The 15,119-nt window shown below is 42.8% G+C and overlaps 1 protein-coding gene across 1 annotated transcript in view; it reads right to left on the reverse strand.

Moving 5' to 3' along the window:
- Window positions 1-10,630: 10,630 nt before the first annotated feature.
- LOC137645018 (rab-like protein 2A) overlaps window positions 10,631-15,119 on the reverse strand; it is a 102,405-nt gene continuing 97,916 nt past the window's right edge. The window contains exon 6 of the mRNA XM_068377885.1: window positions 10,631-11,055. Within this exon, the coding sequence (XP_068233986.1) occupies window positions 10,954-11,055 (102 nt within the window). The 3' untranslated portion in view covers window positions 10,631-10,953. The remainder of the gene's footprint in view (window positions 11,056-15,119) is intronic.

The following is a 15,119-nucleotide window of genomic DNA, read 5'->3' on the forward strand; positions in this document are numbered from 1 at the left end:
AAACAGTTAACTTGTTACATACTCTTGAGTTCTTCAAATATTTCTATCTGTAACTCCTATGTTGTAATCTCACATCTTATTCCTTATAATTACAGAATTATCATCATCATACAATAATATATACTGTACAAAATTCAAACCTTATAAGATGTGCTCTTTTCCAATACTAAATGTAAACACGTGTATACTTAGTTTAAAGTACATTTATATACAGGTTGAGAAACCTTTATCTGGATTCCCTTGGACTAGAAGTATTTCGGATCTCAGATTTTTTCAGATAATCAGAATATCCCTATAATGATGTAAACTGCATTGCATTTTCATTAATTTGATCGCTTAGAAAGATTGACGAAGGTTTGTATGCAAAGTAAATTACTATTACGTGACACAATTTTTTATGGGAAGCTGTAATCATCTTCAATTTTTGTAAACAAAACTGACGAAAATGTAACTTCTTTTTATTTTCCTTTGCTAATCTCAAATCACCATACATTAATACTATTTTGTGATCTCCTACGAGGGTATAAATCTAAGTAATGACTATTTCCATGCTAATATGTGCAAATAATTTGTAAACAAGCAAAAGGCAGGAAAACATCAAGGTACTTTAACCTTGCTGCCAGAAAATACTAAGAAATTGGTGCCCTTGGTAGGCAGTTCAATCTGGTTTATTTATTTATTTGGTTGTAATGTCTAATTATTAAATAAAGTAGATATTGAAAAAATATAACAGATAATGAAATGAGAATAATACTATTGCACTGTATGTTATAATAATCCATCGTTACTTTTCATCTTATTCTATTCAGTAATCTTATCATATATAGCATTCCTTTTCTATCATGCCCAGTAAGAAGTTATTTTTCTCTTCTACATAATATAGCTAACTGGTTAGAAATAATGCAAGCACTGATAATACTAATGATGAATGTAAACATCATATGGGCAATAACTTGAATGGCAAAAATAAAGACAAAGACGTAAGCAATCGTATAGTTTTTGCTGTAGATCAGCTCCTGTTGTAAATCACATATTTCTAAATAAAAAAAACAAAACTTTAAAAATGCTATTTGGGAATCAGTAAAGAAAAAAATTCCAATTTAACTGAGGACTGAGAAATATTTAAGTGAACTCATGTCCAGGAGAGTAAAAAGTTTGGTCATGCGGAACTACAAAAATTTGTTGATAAACATAAGTTTAAGTTACAGCCTAAAATAAATTTGCAGCAATTCACTTAATGTTTAACAGAAAATAATTGAAAAGGCAATATGAAGTTTGACGGCATGGTATAAAAAGAAATGTTTAAAGCTAATTTTGTTGAGTTAGGAATTAAAAGTATGATTTTATGATGGAAACAAAGCCATGATATACTAAAACAATTTAGCAATGAGAGAGAGAGAGAGAGAGAGAGAGAGAGAGAGAGAGAGAGAGAGAGAGAGAGAGAGAGAGAGAGAGAGAGAGAGAGAGAGAGAGAGAGAGAGAGAATGTGTTTGCATTAAAGGGCATTTGGATTGTATATGCCACCTTCTGAGTTTTTGTGCTGTAGTGTAATCTAGTTCTACTAAGTATATGTATATAGATTTGTTTTTACAAAAGCTTATGTCAGGTTTCTTTTGATAAATTTTATCAAGCCGCTTTATACCATTTATTGATGATTTTGTCATGTCTTTAGCTTATTGTCATTTTCATCTTGTTATCATGCAACACGGTATTAAATCAGCCACTAGACAGTAGATACTGTACATATAACTGTTTTTAAGCCAAGTTATAAGTGAACTCAAAAGGAAATTCAATTATTTATGTTTTTATTTGCAATTCATGAGTGGTATTTAAAGGGGGTGGGGTGGGGGCATCTAGGTCTTTCCTTATGGTTCATTTAAGGGAAGTAAAGTAAGAGCCAAATGAATGAGTAATATAAACAACATTCAAGTCTCAACGATGCCAGATGTTGAAAACGTTATTGTACATTATCTAATTTTCATCGGTTTCTAAAATTATTCCTGGATTGCAGGAAGTACTGGATTATCTATTGCCAAATTAACGATGGTGGGCTCAACATCCAACAAATTAAAGTTTATTTTCATCATCACATTCATGAGTTAATATTCCGTTTTACATAAATGAAAAATACAATTAAAATCTATTTGTATTTTCCGAAAACACGATGATCACTACAGTACTCACAAGAGAAATACTGCAGCAAACACTAAAACTCCATCCCACCTTCGAAACATTTTCGCTCTATGTAATGACCTCAAATTTTCCATTAAGATTTGTTTAATGGCTTTCTTCACTGAATTTCAACAGTTGGTATTTCTGCTCCCATAGATCATAAATAGTTGTTGCTTCAACACCAAACTCCTAAGTACTTCACATTGCAGATGCTTTTAAGCTTTTGCAACAATTTTAATTTCTTTTATTATACCGTAGATATCAAAGAATACTTTCTCATTTTCTTTTCACTACTATCTAAAAGCGTATTTTCAGGCTTTTCCCCATTTTGAATACAGTATATCTTAAACTACGGAGTACAAAAGAGGTCATGATCACATTAGATAAGGAGTGAAGCATAAAAAAAAATGCCGAAAATCACAGTAAATAAGGAGAGACTGTGTTTTTATGGCAATTGCTAAAAGCAGTGATTCCACGAGATCAAAAGGTAGGGGAGGTCACATAAACAAAGACAGAAGTTACACAGCAGCACGGAATCTTGGGGTTATGAGTAATTTTCAATATGAGCAAATCAGTATACAGTATTGTAAGAGCATACAAATAAAAAAAATTTCAAAAGCATTGTATCGAACAGCGAGCAAATATTTCCCTCCGTATATGCCTTTTTTATGGACAAGTACTTAAGAGACAAGCATGTGATGCTCAGAAATCAATGAAGCATTACCCATACACCACCAACACAGAACCCCAAGCTACGAGTGAAAATGGGAGAATGTTAAGGATGTAGGAAACAGCAAAATTTTACAGAAATACATCCCCCAGAAAAGGGTTTGGCAGCGTGAGAAGCAAATATTTTACCAACAATGTGATATCACATTTCCATGACATTTTAAAGAAAAGATAAAAACAGTTGACTTTGGATAAGTTTCTTGTCAAAACTGAATGTAAGTGTGAAAAAGATGACCAAGTGTCCAGAAAGCAAAAATGCGTGATTCAGTTAGTGAGAGTGAACATCGTTCAAGAGGGAGAGAACTTCCAATAAAGTTCTCACGGAGGTAGATTCTCCACATAAGCAGTAACCACCTCCTCTTCCCTTACCTCCCTCACGTAGGTTATGACTCTCCTCTAAGATAAAGTGCAAGTTAATTTGTCAATGTTTCTAATTTTTACAGTGATTAATTTGTATTCATTTATGATTTTTGGGGTTATAATTTGTTTCCTAAAGACAGCTAGACTTTAATCAACCAAGAGAGCAGCAGGCAGATTTTAGAAGTGGGTATACAATAACTGACCATATCCATGTAATTACTAAGTATAACATTTATACTCTGAAAAAACTTTTGATTCTATCAAAACTTCAGCAGTAATGAAAGTCCTTCAAAAGCAAGAAATAGATGAATCTTATGTTACAACCCTTGAAGATATCTATATTGGTAGTACAGCAATCCTAAAACTATATATAGTGAAAAAATTTTGATTGAGAAAGAAGACAGACAAAGGGACCCCATCTCTCCTAAATCATTCGCAGTGTGCCAAAAGAAGTTTTTAAGAATTTAGATTGGGAAAATAGAATTACAATTTATGGGGAATGCCTTAACAACTAAATATTTGCAGATGACATACTCCTATTTAGTGAATTATGGGGAAGAATTGCAAAAGATGATAGAAGATTTGAATAGAGAAAGCAGAAATGTAGGACTGAAAATGAATATGAGTAAAACTAAGATAATGTTTAATGACAGCAGAGACAACAAATAAGGGTTATGGATGAACCTCTAGAGATTGTTAATGAATATGCATATTTAGGACAGACAATTAGTGTTTCCTCAGGAAATAAGACCAGAATTAAAAGAACAAGAAGCATGGGATGGAGAACTTTTGGTAAACAAAAGGAGAATATGAATAGTAAAATGTCACTTTCTCTAAAATGAAAAGTATTTAATCAGATGGTACTACCAGTATTAACTTATGCATCTGGAACTTGAAGCCTTACTAAAGCCTTAAAACATAAGCTAGTTACAACTCAAAGAGCTAAGGAGGAATAATGATGGGATTAATACTGAGAGACAGAAAAAGAGCAACATGGATACAAGAGCAAACTAAAGTACAGGATATTCTAACAACAAGTAGGCTAATAAAAATAAATGGACATAAACAGAAATGGGAATGACATATAATAGATAGATAAAATGAATAACAGAATGGGTCCCTAAAGATTGCAAATGATGCAGGGGAAGGAAGAAAAGATGGATTGACAAGCTATGAAAATTTGCGGGTATACACTGGCATAGAGAGACCACAAACAGATGGGAGTAGAAGGACATGTTTGAGGCCTTATCCTAGAGTGAACTAGCAATGGATGATGATGATGATTACATTACAAACCTTTAAAAAATGACAAATTCGTAGATAATTTGTATTTTTCCTGACTATACAAACCTTAGCTATTTAATAGGGTATTACTTTTGGCGTAGTTGAAATGACGAGCCATTAAAATTTAACTAGGGTTTACAACCCACACCGCTAGTTAGCGGGGGTAGGGGAGGGTAGCTTACTACACCCGCCCCTCACACACACCTGTGCATGAGCTCACTTTGCTTGGAGGTAAGTCTTCAAGGGGGATAGGGATGGCGGGCAAGTTTGAATAAATAGCTAAGGTTTGTATAGTTAGGAAAAATATAAATTATCTACGAATTTGTCATTTGTTCCGTAACTGAAATACAAACTACGCTATTTAATAGGGGTGACTCACCCATTAGGAAGAGTGGACGTCCCAGCCAGTATTGGCTTTTTGGCTGTGCCCAGGGACTCGTTATTTGAGTGTATCAGCACCCAAAAAATAAGGAGTCCCTGCACCTCGCTAGAACCTTGCTACGCAAGGACTGCAGCCTGCGCAAGCTGTGTGTGAAGGCATAACGAAGCATGGCTTGTCCTAGGAAGTTGATCTGAAGTTCTTTAGATGGAAACTTGTAGACTAGGACTCACAATACCACCTCGTCAGGGTATGGGGACGTGACAGTATTAACTTAATACTAGCAACACAAGGAAACATGGTTTACCTGCAGTGGTTTGAGGTCAGCTATGCAGAGAACCCAGGATGTTGCTTTCCCCAAGAGAGAGGATGATGAAGAAAAGAATAAGGGCCAGTCAAATCTTTTCATTCATGCAGACTAAAACCGGGTAACAATGCCCTCAACCTGCTGCTACTTGTCCAATAAGGAGCTTGAGGTTTCAAACCAGCTGTTGTGCAGCCACCATAGGGCCGATAGAGAACGTATCGAGCCTCCTGTGGGTCACATCTTGCAGGTAGTGGGCTGTGAAGGTTGTCTGACGCTTCCACACCCCAGCTTGAAGGACCTGCGTCAATGAAAAATTCTTTTTGAAGGCCAGAGACGTAGTTACTCCCCTGACACCATGTGCTCTAGGGCGACGTGACGGAGGAGGATCTGGATTCAGGGACAGATGAATCACCCTACGAATCCATGCCGAGATGGTGTTCTTAGTGACCCTCCTCTTAGTCCTCCCTGTGCTAACGAATAAAGCTGGCACATGAGGACGAACTGCAGCTGTTCTTTTAAGATATAGCCTCAAACTCCTTACTGGGCATAGTTGTCTAGGCTGAATCTTAAGTACTTCCTTGAAGACGGATGGACTGGGATCTGGAAGTACGCGTCCTTCAGATCCAGTGTACACATGAAGTTTTGCGGTCTTGCTGCTAGTCTGACCGCGTCTGCGGTCTCCATGCTGAACGGAGTTTGTTTAACAAACTTGTTCAGAGCCGAGAGGTCGATGACTGGTCTCCAGCCTCCAGACGCCTTCTTTACAAGAAAGAGTCAACTGAAGAAGCCTGGGGACCCGTCGGGGACCTCTTGGAGAGCGCCCTTCTTCAACAGGGTCTGGACTTCTGCCCGAAGGGCTTGCCTCCTTGCTGATCCCATGGCAAGGGAGCTCAACGACACTGGATCCACTGTCAGGGGAGGTAGAGATGTTGTGAACGGGACGCGATAGCCCTGACTGATTACTGAAATCGTCCAGAAATCGGCCCTGAGTTGCTGCCACCTGTCTGCGCAACTTTGTAGGCATCCCCCCACTGGTGGACATGCAGGGGGACTGCCAATCCTAGCGCTTGCGGCCTCGGCTGCTCCCTCTAGGATTCTTACCTCCTCTGGAGGACTTATTGCCTTTCCTGTCCTTGACAGGAAAGGGCTTAGACACCACTGTCTTCGCTGCTGCCGTCAGTTTCGTGGTCTTGGTCGGACGGGACTACTGGGGTGCGAGAGGCTTATAGGGCTTGGATGTCAAAACCCTATGCAGGAGGGAGTCTTGGTGGGACTTCCTCCACCTCTCAGCAGCCTGTTCCACATCCTTAGGCTCAAACAAGATCGTTCCTTCTAAGGAAGAATGCCTGAGCCTATTTATCTTGGTGCTAGGGACCCCTAAGCCACCGCATCCCGTTTCAGGATGGTGTTTGCCCACAAGTTTGAGACTTGGTGGGCCAGAAACTCGATCGTGCGAGTGCCTGAGAGGAGGAACGTCTCTATAGCTTTCCTGGTACATTCTTTGGAGAAGTCCTCAGAGCGTATCAGAATATCTAAGGTCCTTAATCAGATATCCAGCCACGAAGTGGCTTGCATAGCGCACTTCGCAACCTTCTCCTGGTTAAGGATCTCGGTTGCCGAGAATGAGACCTGCCGGTTGGAGAGTCTCTCAAGAGGGACTCCCCTGGTAAGCTATTCCAATGAATGGTAGAGAGGAAGAGCTAAACAAGGCTCCTCCAAGATCTCGAAGTACCTCCTTTGCTGTACGCGAGGAGGTGGGAGAAGCTTGTTGCCGGCACTGGAACGGTTGGAGGAGGCCAACTCAGAGAGCTGGACAACCATCTTGTCCCTGGTACTCTTAAGCCCCTGAGACCAGGGCAGAGCCGCACTAGCCTTAGAAGGTTTTTGAGTGCCAAATACGCAGTCCAAGACTGTGTCTTTGCCCTCTCGAGAGGGGATCTCTGGGTCAGCAAACCCATTGAGAGCCCTCATAAGAGTCAGAACCTGCCAAAATGCATGCTCTGACTCTTGTAGTTCTCCTCCGGATGTTGGACTTGCAGCGAAGTCTCCTGTCCCCAAAGGCTCTTCTTGGGGAGATTTGCGGACATTTTCCGAGTGGCTAGCCGGCTCCATCCTAGGTCTTGTCGAGGATTTTGGTACTGTCTTTGAGTCCTTCGACTCCTTCCTGGGAAGGATGTACGACTCTAACATAGACGGTGGCATGTTCTTTTCAGCCCCTACCTGGGAAGACTTTTCAACGCGAGGTGGGGTTTCCCTCATTGGTGCGATGGGGGAATGTCTCCCCTCATGTGACTCCCCTGAGGACGGGAAGTCCTCGTCTGACAGGGAAGGAGAAAAAGTCTGGGGGGGGGGGTGAAGGAACCTGCCTCGAAGGCTTGCGAGGAGGCAACTTAGCTCTCGGAGAAGTAACCGCATCCGAAACTCCTCTTTTTCTCTTCAGAGGGGTAGAAACAGCCAAGGATCTGTGACCCAACTCAGAGAGAACAGGCTTGACAGCCTGTGTAACTGCTCTGATTAGCGTACCGAACCATGGTTGTTGACTGACAGTGACGCTGTCAGACACTCCCTCTGGAGGGACAGGGATCGACGGATCCCTGGGAGGAGTTTCCATATGGGGGTTTGCTTGAAAAGAAGAAAAATGGTTCCTGGACCTTTCTGGATGCTTCCCTTCCGCCGCAGTGCGCGCTGTTCTGCGCTTGCGGGGAGGGGAATGCAGGGATGGCGACCCTGCCGTGCATTGTCCAGCAGCCTCATGCGCGGGAGGGTATTGCCGCTCGCGTGGGGGCGCGTAATGGTGCTCGCGCAATGGAGAATACCAGTAGTCGCGTGCGGGAGACTGCTGATGCGCGTGTGTGCGCGCGCGCGTGTGTGCGCGCGCGCGTACACGGGCTGTTAGGAGAGTGATGGCATGGAGGAGCGCGCGTGGGAGACTGTGGGCACACAGGAGAGCGTGCAGGGGACTGATTGCGTGCGCGCAGAATCAGGTTGTTGGACACGCGGGAGAGAGTTCGCGCGCCCCAGTAGATGTCGTAGGGCGCGCGTGCGCAGGAGAGGTACCCCTGGCGTGCAGCGTGCAGGAGAGGTACCCCTGGCGCGTGGGCGCGCAGTTGGAGCCTGCGCGCATGGGCGCTCGTCAGTATGGTGGCTCACAACTGCAGGAGCGGATGGGCACGAGCGCGCAGGGCGCGTGCGTATCCTGGTGGGCGCGAGAGGGTGACTGCGCGATGGCGAGAGTTGGCGCGCTGGAGACAGCAGTTGGCGCGTAAGAGAAGTCTTTGACTTCCCAACCGCGCCCAGATCCGAAGATCGTGGGCGCGCAGGAGAGATAGCTGTGTGCGGGCGCTGGCGCGTTGGAGAGCGCTGATGAGTTGGCGCGTTAGAGAGCGCTGATGAATTGTTGAGCGCTGACGCGCAGGAGAGTGCTGGCGCACAGGAGGTCGCTGGCGCGTAGGAGGTTGATGGCACGCGGTGCCAAGCTGGCACTGGCGCGCTACCTCATATAAAGCCTGGCGCGCAGGAGAACGTTGGCGTGCATGCCCATCATGGCGCGTAAGGGACGTATGCGCGCGATGGCGTGTATGGGACGTATGCTCGCGATGGCGCGTATGGGACGTATGCGCGCGATGGCGCGTATGGGACGTATGCGTGCGATGGCGCGTATGGGACGTATGCGCGCGATGGCGCATACGGCCGTGATGCCCCGTAATAGGGTTCAATGCCTGACGAGCATGCAAGTCAGGTTTCGTAGGCGCGTAGCGTGCATCAGCTCTCAGGAACGGCGACGGCAGGTCAGCAGGTCTGTCGGGTGGAAGGTCGACATGTCCTTTGAAAGGACGACCTTCCACAGGAGGGGATCGCGAACGATCCGCTGAGAGGTTCAGGACCATAGCAGGAACAGTCGGTGAACGCTGACTAGGCTCCTCTGCGGCGGACTGCAACGATGATGATGAACCAAAGAGGCGCCTCCTCACCGCAGGTGAAGGAAGGCCTCTCTGGCGAAGAGGAAGGCGAGCCTTTCGACGGATGCGCCCTTTGGGGGCCGTTGGATCAGCAAGCTGACCTTCTGCAGTCCTCCGAAGAGGAGTTTCTGTAAGTGAACTCCCCCGAGGGAAAGAAACACTAGCAGGAGAGACTGTTGGACTTAGTTTCTCCCTCGTTGGTTGAATAGGAACGGGAGAAACTAAGCCTTCAGCTACTGCGGGATGTGAAGAGGCAGAGGTATTAGGAGATACCGCATTGGATACCTCTGACACCACGTCAACAATTGACAGAGGATCAACCTCTGCCGCGGTCGGCGATTGCTTGACAGTGGCACCCAATCGGATGTAGTCAAGTAATGCTTCCTTGGAGGGCGAACCCTCGAGCCCCAAGGAAGACCAAAGCTGAAAAAGATTGGTTAATGACACATCCTCCACAGGGGGAAGAGGTGGAGCTGCCTCGCTAGGGGAGGCAACCCCATCTCTCGAACCCCTAGCTTGGAAAACAGAACCATGGTCTACGCTACCACTCGACGGTCTCTCGAAAGAGACCAATCGAGTGGGAGCTTCGGAGGAGGTTTGGGCAACGGAAAAAGAGTCCTTGGGTTTTCTCCTTTCAAATAAACCTTCGAAGGAGAAAGATCCCGCCTGGACTTCTTCTTACGTCCCCGAGAAAACCTCTCCCACTGGGAGGCAGACCACTCCCTACACTCACCACACTTGTTATTACTTTCACACCGTTGACCTCTGCAGTAAGGGCAAAGGGTGTGAGGGTCTGTCTCGACCGCCGACATGAATGTTCCACAGGGGCGGTCGGGTAATTCAAGACAGGTGCGCATAATCGCAGAGGCCAACTTCGCACACAAACCTGTTAAAGAAAAAGCAAAAAAAACATTGATGGCTGCCAAAGAGCAGCGAGGATGAGAGAGGACACGTCTGTCTACCATCAGAGCAGAGAGCAAAGTGAGGTCAAGCACAGGTGTGTGTGTGTGTGTGTGTGTGTGTGTGTGTGTGTGTGTGTGGGGGGGGGGTTTAGCAAGTTACCCTCCCCTACCCCCGCTAACTAGCGGTGTGGGTAGTAAACCCTCGTTAAATTTCAATGGCTCGTCATTTCAGCTACACCGAAAGTAATACCAATACTAAATAGCGTGGTTTGTATGTCGGCTATGGAACAAAGTGTATTTGTGTAATTATGGATATGTGGAATGCATCGAGTGTGTTTTCTTAATTATAATGGGAAAAAAATTGTTTTAAATTTACAAAGATTTTGGTTTGCAAGCTTGCTTCCACAACGAATAGGTCTCATCAACTGAGCTACCACTGTAATTGGTGGGACCTTTCCCAAACTAGTATTTTCCGTTTGTCACAATTTAAAAACTTTCAGATTTTGGCATTTCAGATAAAGGACGTTCAAACTGTACAATAAGTGAAATTTTTTTTAATAAAGCAACTGAAAAAATTCAATGATCACAAAAATCTACATAGATAAAAACTTACATAAATTTTCTAGGGTACAGCATATTGCATTCCCAAGAAATTTTCCTTTTAATAAACACCTCTAAAAGCATATTCTATATAGAAATCAAAATTGAATAAATTAGGTTTCTTACTATTTCAATTTATGGAGACTTTCCTTGATTAGGCTTTGGACGGAGTGTTTGAATGTGGCTTACAGCTAATATTTAGAGCCTACCCAACACTACTAACTGCTGAATCAACGTAGGACTGCTAAAACGTAACCCATTTCATAAATCCATATCCATTTCCAGTTCTTCCATAACTTGGTCAGTGAAGTCTGTTGGATTCTTTTTATACTGAAATGCTGCATTGATGGCATCTTTGAAAAGCTGTAATGAAAAAGAATATTTGAAATAGTTTAAATATAAATCAACAGCAGGTAATGACAGAAACAATAAAATACAGTGGGATAAAAATGATTAGGACAAGAAGATTCCGGCAATTTAATGGACCTAAAGTTCATAGACACTAACAGCAGGTTTTTTGTAGTGCCACCCAAACAGAGCAAATTTAAGTTATTCTAGTCAGAAATTCCATTTACCTTTTTTCCTCCCTTGTTTGCACTGGTTCACATTCAATTTTTCAATAACTCATTTATACCCTTTTATATCAATAAAAAATGACTTTCCTCTCATGTGTTACATGCTAGAGATGATACTGTGCCAGTTGTAAGCAGTTTAAAAAATTACCTTTTTATGTTTTTATAAAGTTAATTACTTTTTCAAAAACATTCTCAGTGTACTGAAAAATTGTGTGATTACATCACTGCAAAAGCATCAAACCTATATCATGAATTTGTTTATATCATGATATAATCATTGCTCCTTATAAAAAAATTATTAAATATTTCCTTTTATAGCATGCTGCAATACTATACGGGTATGTTGCTTTTTCTACAACTTTATTGATTTAGTTAAAAACAAACTGACAATATTAAAGCAAAAACATTAAACTGTTTACAAACTTAGTATTATCATAAAATTTTTGTAGTTTCTTGTAACTAGACATTACAGGTTTTAGAAATAATTTATATTTTTCCTAGTATAATGTACAAACCAGAATTCCTTAAAATCAAAAATTTTCCAAGTAATTTGTATTTTTCCCAGACAAATAAACCTTAGCCCTTTAGGTATGTGTTCAGCGGAAATCTGGAATATGTGTTCAGCGGAAATCTGGAAGGCAGTTGAATCGTTTAACAAGCAGTTAATCAACAAGTTGGAGTTCAGGCGAGTAGTTCCGACCCTTACCTGTCAAAGGCTCTTCACTTGTGACCTTAAGGCTTCGGACTGAGAGGGGTGGTTGAAGAGGAAAGTATATTTAACAAAAATTGGGTTTATATAGCTAGGAAAAATATAAATTACTTTAAAATGTGATTTGTTCCTACGCGAATACAAACTATCGTCCTTTAGGTACGAAGACTCACTGCTTTGTGGGTTGGAAGTCCCCCTAGAATAAAAGTGGTAAGTTCTTTTACTTATGTGGAAAAGTCAATCTACCTGGTCCCATATGGGAGCAAAGGGAATGACTACAGCAACCTCCTATCTGTCTATCATTGGGATGAATAGGCTGATAGAGCCTGCCCTGTCCAATAACACTGTACGTGGTCATAGGAGGGATCCCTTTCCCCGAGGGGGATCGCAGTCCTCATATTTCTAGTATATGAGGACCAAAGGGTTGATATATACTGTATTCCACCATCCTCTTCATCTAGGAAGGCTAGAGGAGAACATCTAGATCTAAGTTCTAAAGAATGGAGCTCATAAATGTAATTTACCAGCATTAAATCAAATTCAGTAAGTAATGCTTTTACTACTTTGTCCCTAAGATATGGTAAGAAAGAATAAAAGAAAAGAACCAGTCAATTACCCTCCATTCCTGACTTACATCAATATGTTATCATAGACAAAATGCTTACCGTCCCATATGGGATATGGGCTACCTACACCACTACTTGAGTAGCCACCACAAGACTAAAAGCTAAGCATCACGAGGCTGATGGGTACTCGTGTAGAATAAAAACCGTGAAGATGGTCTGGTGGATATACACCTCAACCTTCAACCCCACGCTAGACTGAAAAAAATTCCTCTTGAAGGAAAGGCTAGGGCCTAGGCCTTGACTTTGCAAGTTCTAATTCTAGTTGCAACCTAGATTTTCTCAGCAGCCAACATGTGTGCCTTGCGGATAGACTTACAACGTCAGAAAGAGATTGTAAAAATAAAAACACCTCTTTCTTGATTCTGCCTGTGTTAAGGAAGAGTCACCAACACTCATGTCTGTGTTGAAGGGTCTTCTTCAGATAACAATGGAGAACCCTCATGGGGAAAAAAGGGGTTTCTCTCTGTGCCACTCCTCACTTCAAGTAGAGAACGGATGGAATAGGGATTGAACATGGGGTTGTGCCCCCGCCAGGGGCCGAGTTTGGCTATGCGTCCAAGCACTTGACTAAGGAGGTCCTACACCTCTTAGAATGGAAGACTAAGACAGAGAGACCATGTTACTCGCCAAACCTCTTCGGTGATTGCAAGGCAACAAAGTCAGTCTTGAGGGTCAGAACCTTGATTGAGGCCCTCTAAAAGGCTCAGGCAAGGTACTTGAGAACAGCAAGACTGTTATAAGCAACTCCTATAAGAAGTAAAGGTCTATCCCTAACTTTGAAAGACCTTGTTCAATTCTGAGCAGCAGCCTTGATGGCCACTACTGAGAGGAGCTTCTCCCGGCCAAGAAGAAGGGGAAGTGTGCTATTAGGTCTAGAGATGATCCGACTCGAAAAGAATCTCTTACATGATATCCAGTAAAGAGAATGGCCCACTTCCCTGGGAGAGTAAAGACCAAGGGAGTTCCTTTGGGATCTTGACTAAGCAGAAAGGAAAACCATTTGGCAGGAGGCCATCTGAAAACCACTCTAATCAACCTGCGTCTCTGCATAATCCCATAAGGTAGATTAGCCGACAAACCAGGGTTGAATGGACAGAGGGAGTAACCACTCAAGTGATCCCATATGTGTTGGAAGGCAACTTTGAACTAACATAGGTATCCAGATATTTCCTGTGCAGTCCCTTGCAAAAAGCCTTTGGATTAGAGGAGATTTTGGATAGTCTCCAACAGTGAAGTGCAAGTGAGTTCACAGATTGGTGGTATCGTACAGTGCCTTCGACAACCTGGCTGACAGAGAATTGTGTTCCATACGGTAGTTCACTTGAGACCTTGACTAGAAGTGTTAACAGATCGAGATGATAATGGGCCATCCTGAGGCATAGCGTGATCAAAAGTCAGTTGATCAGCCAGTAAATCAGACTGAGTAGAGGTAAAGCATAGGTCCAGGTCATCCCATTAGTGTAGGATGGCATCTTTAAACACTGCCAATGGGTTTGGAACAGGGGAACAAAACACATGTTTATTCATGTGATGAACAAGTCACTACCTTTCCAATGGACAGCATGAGTCTGCTATACTTTTGTACCAAATCCAGGGTTGATAGCCCTGTTGTCTTGGCAAAGTACGTCAAGGCGCCTAACCACTAGTGAAGCCACAAAACTGATCGGAAAGAGGCCATGCAAAGGAGTTCATGTCTGCAGAATCAAAACCCAAACACAAACTTTATGATCTGAGTTTCTCCATGGTGAGACACCCAGCCACAAACTGATGGGGGAACCTGCTAAAATGATGATGCAGATAACTCTGACACATAGAACCTTCCCGGCCTCAAAAATGCGGGGGGACATGATCTTGTTGGACCAACTGGATGTGCGAGTTTTCAGACATGCAAACCTGATTGTCAACTTGATCCAGGGCCAAGTAGCAAGATCTGATCATCACAGCTCCAGAGAGGGCCTCTAGCCTTGAGTGGCGCTAAAGTCCCAATCAATGACTGAGGTCCTACCTAGAGCCAATGCCATGGCTGTCACATCTAGTTCATTGCACTCACAGATAAGCGCAGCCCTTCACAAAGGAACACTCCAACTCTGGGTTCTCTGCTTCAGTTGTATACATAGTGTTACTTACTGTACTGCTTGAAAATATTCATACCCAATTCAAGGAAAGGGAGAAACTTTACCTTCCATTTTCTACCTGTCTTTAATGTACATTATTTGAAATATAAAATTATACTACAAACTATTGGCCGAGAATATATTTTCTTTTCATTTTCTCTATTCTTTAATTACTGAGTATGATTGTTCCTTATAGTACTGTAAATGTAATACAGTATGCTGAAACTTTGCTATTAAAATTTTGATGAGGTGTATCAGTAGTTACTTGTGGGTGGCGGGGTAGCCTTGTCAACTCATCAGCACACTGAGACACAACTTTGACCTTCAGCTTAGGTATACAGTGTGGTTGTGGTGGGAGGTGAAACTTAAAAACTCGGGTGCAACCCTAATCTCAAAATTAAGA

This window comes from Palaemon carinicauda, chromosome 8 (genome assembly GCF_036898095.1).
Source record: "Palaemon carinicauda isolate YSFRI2023 chromosome 8, ASM3689809v2, whole genome shotgun sequence".
Taxonomy (NCBI): domain Eukaryota; kingdom Metazoa; phylum Arthropoda; class Malacostraca; order Decapoda; family Palaemonidae; genus Palaemon; species Palaemon carinicauda.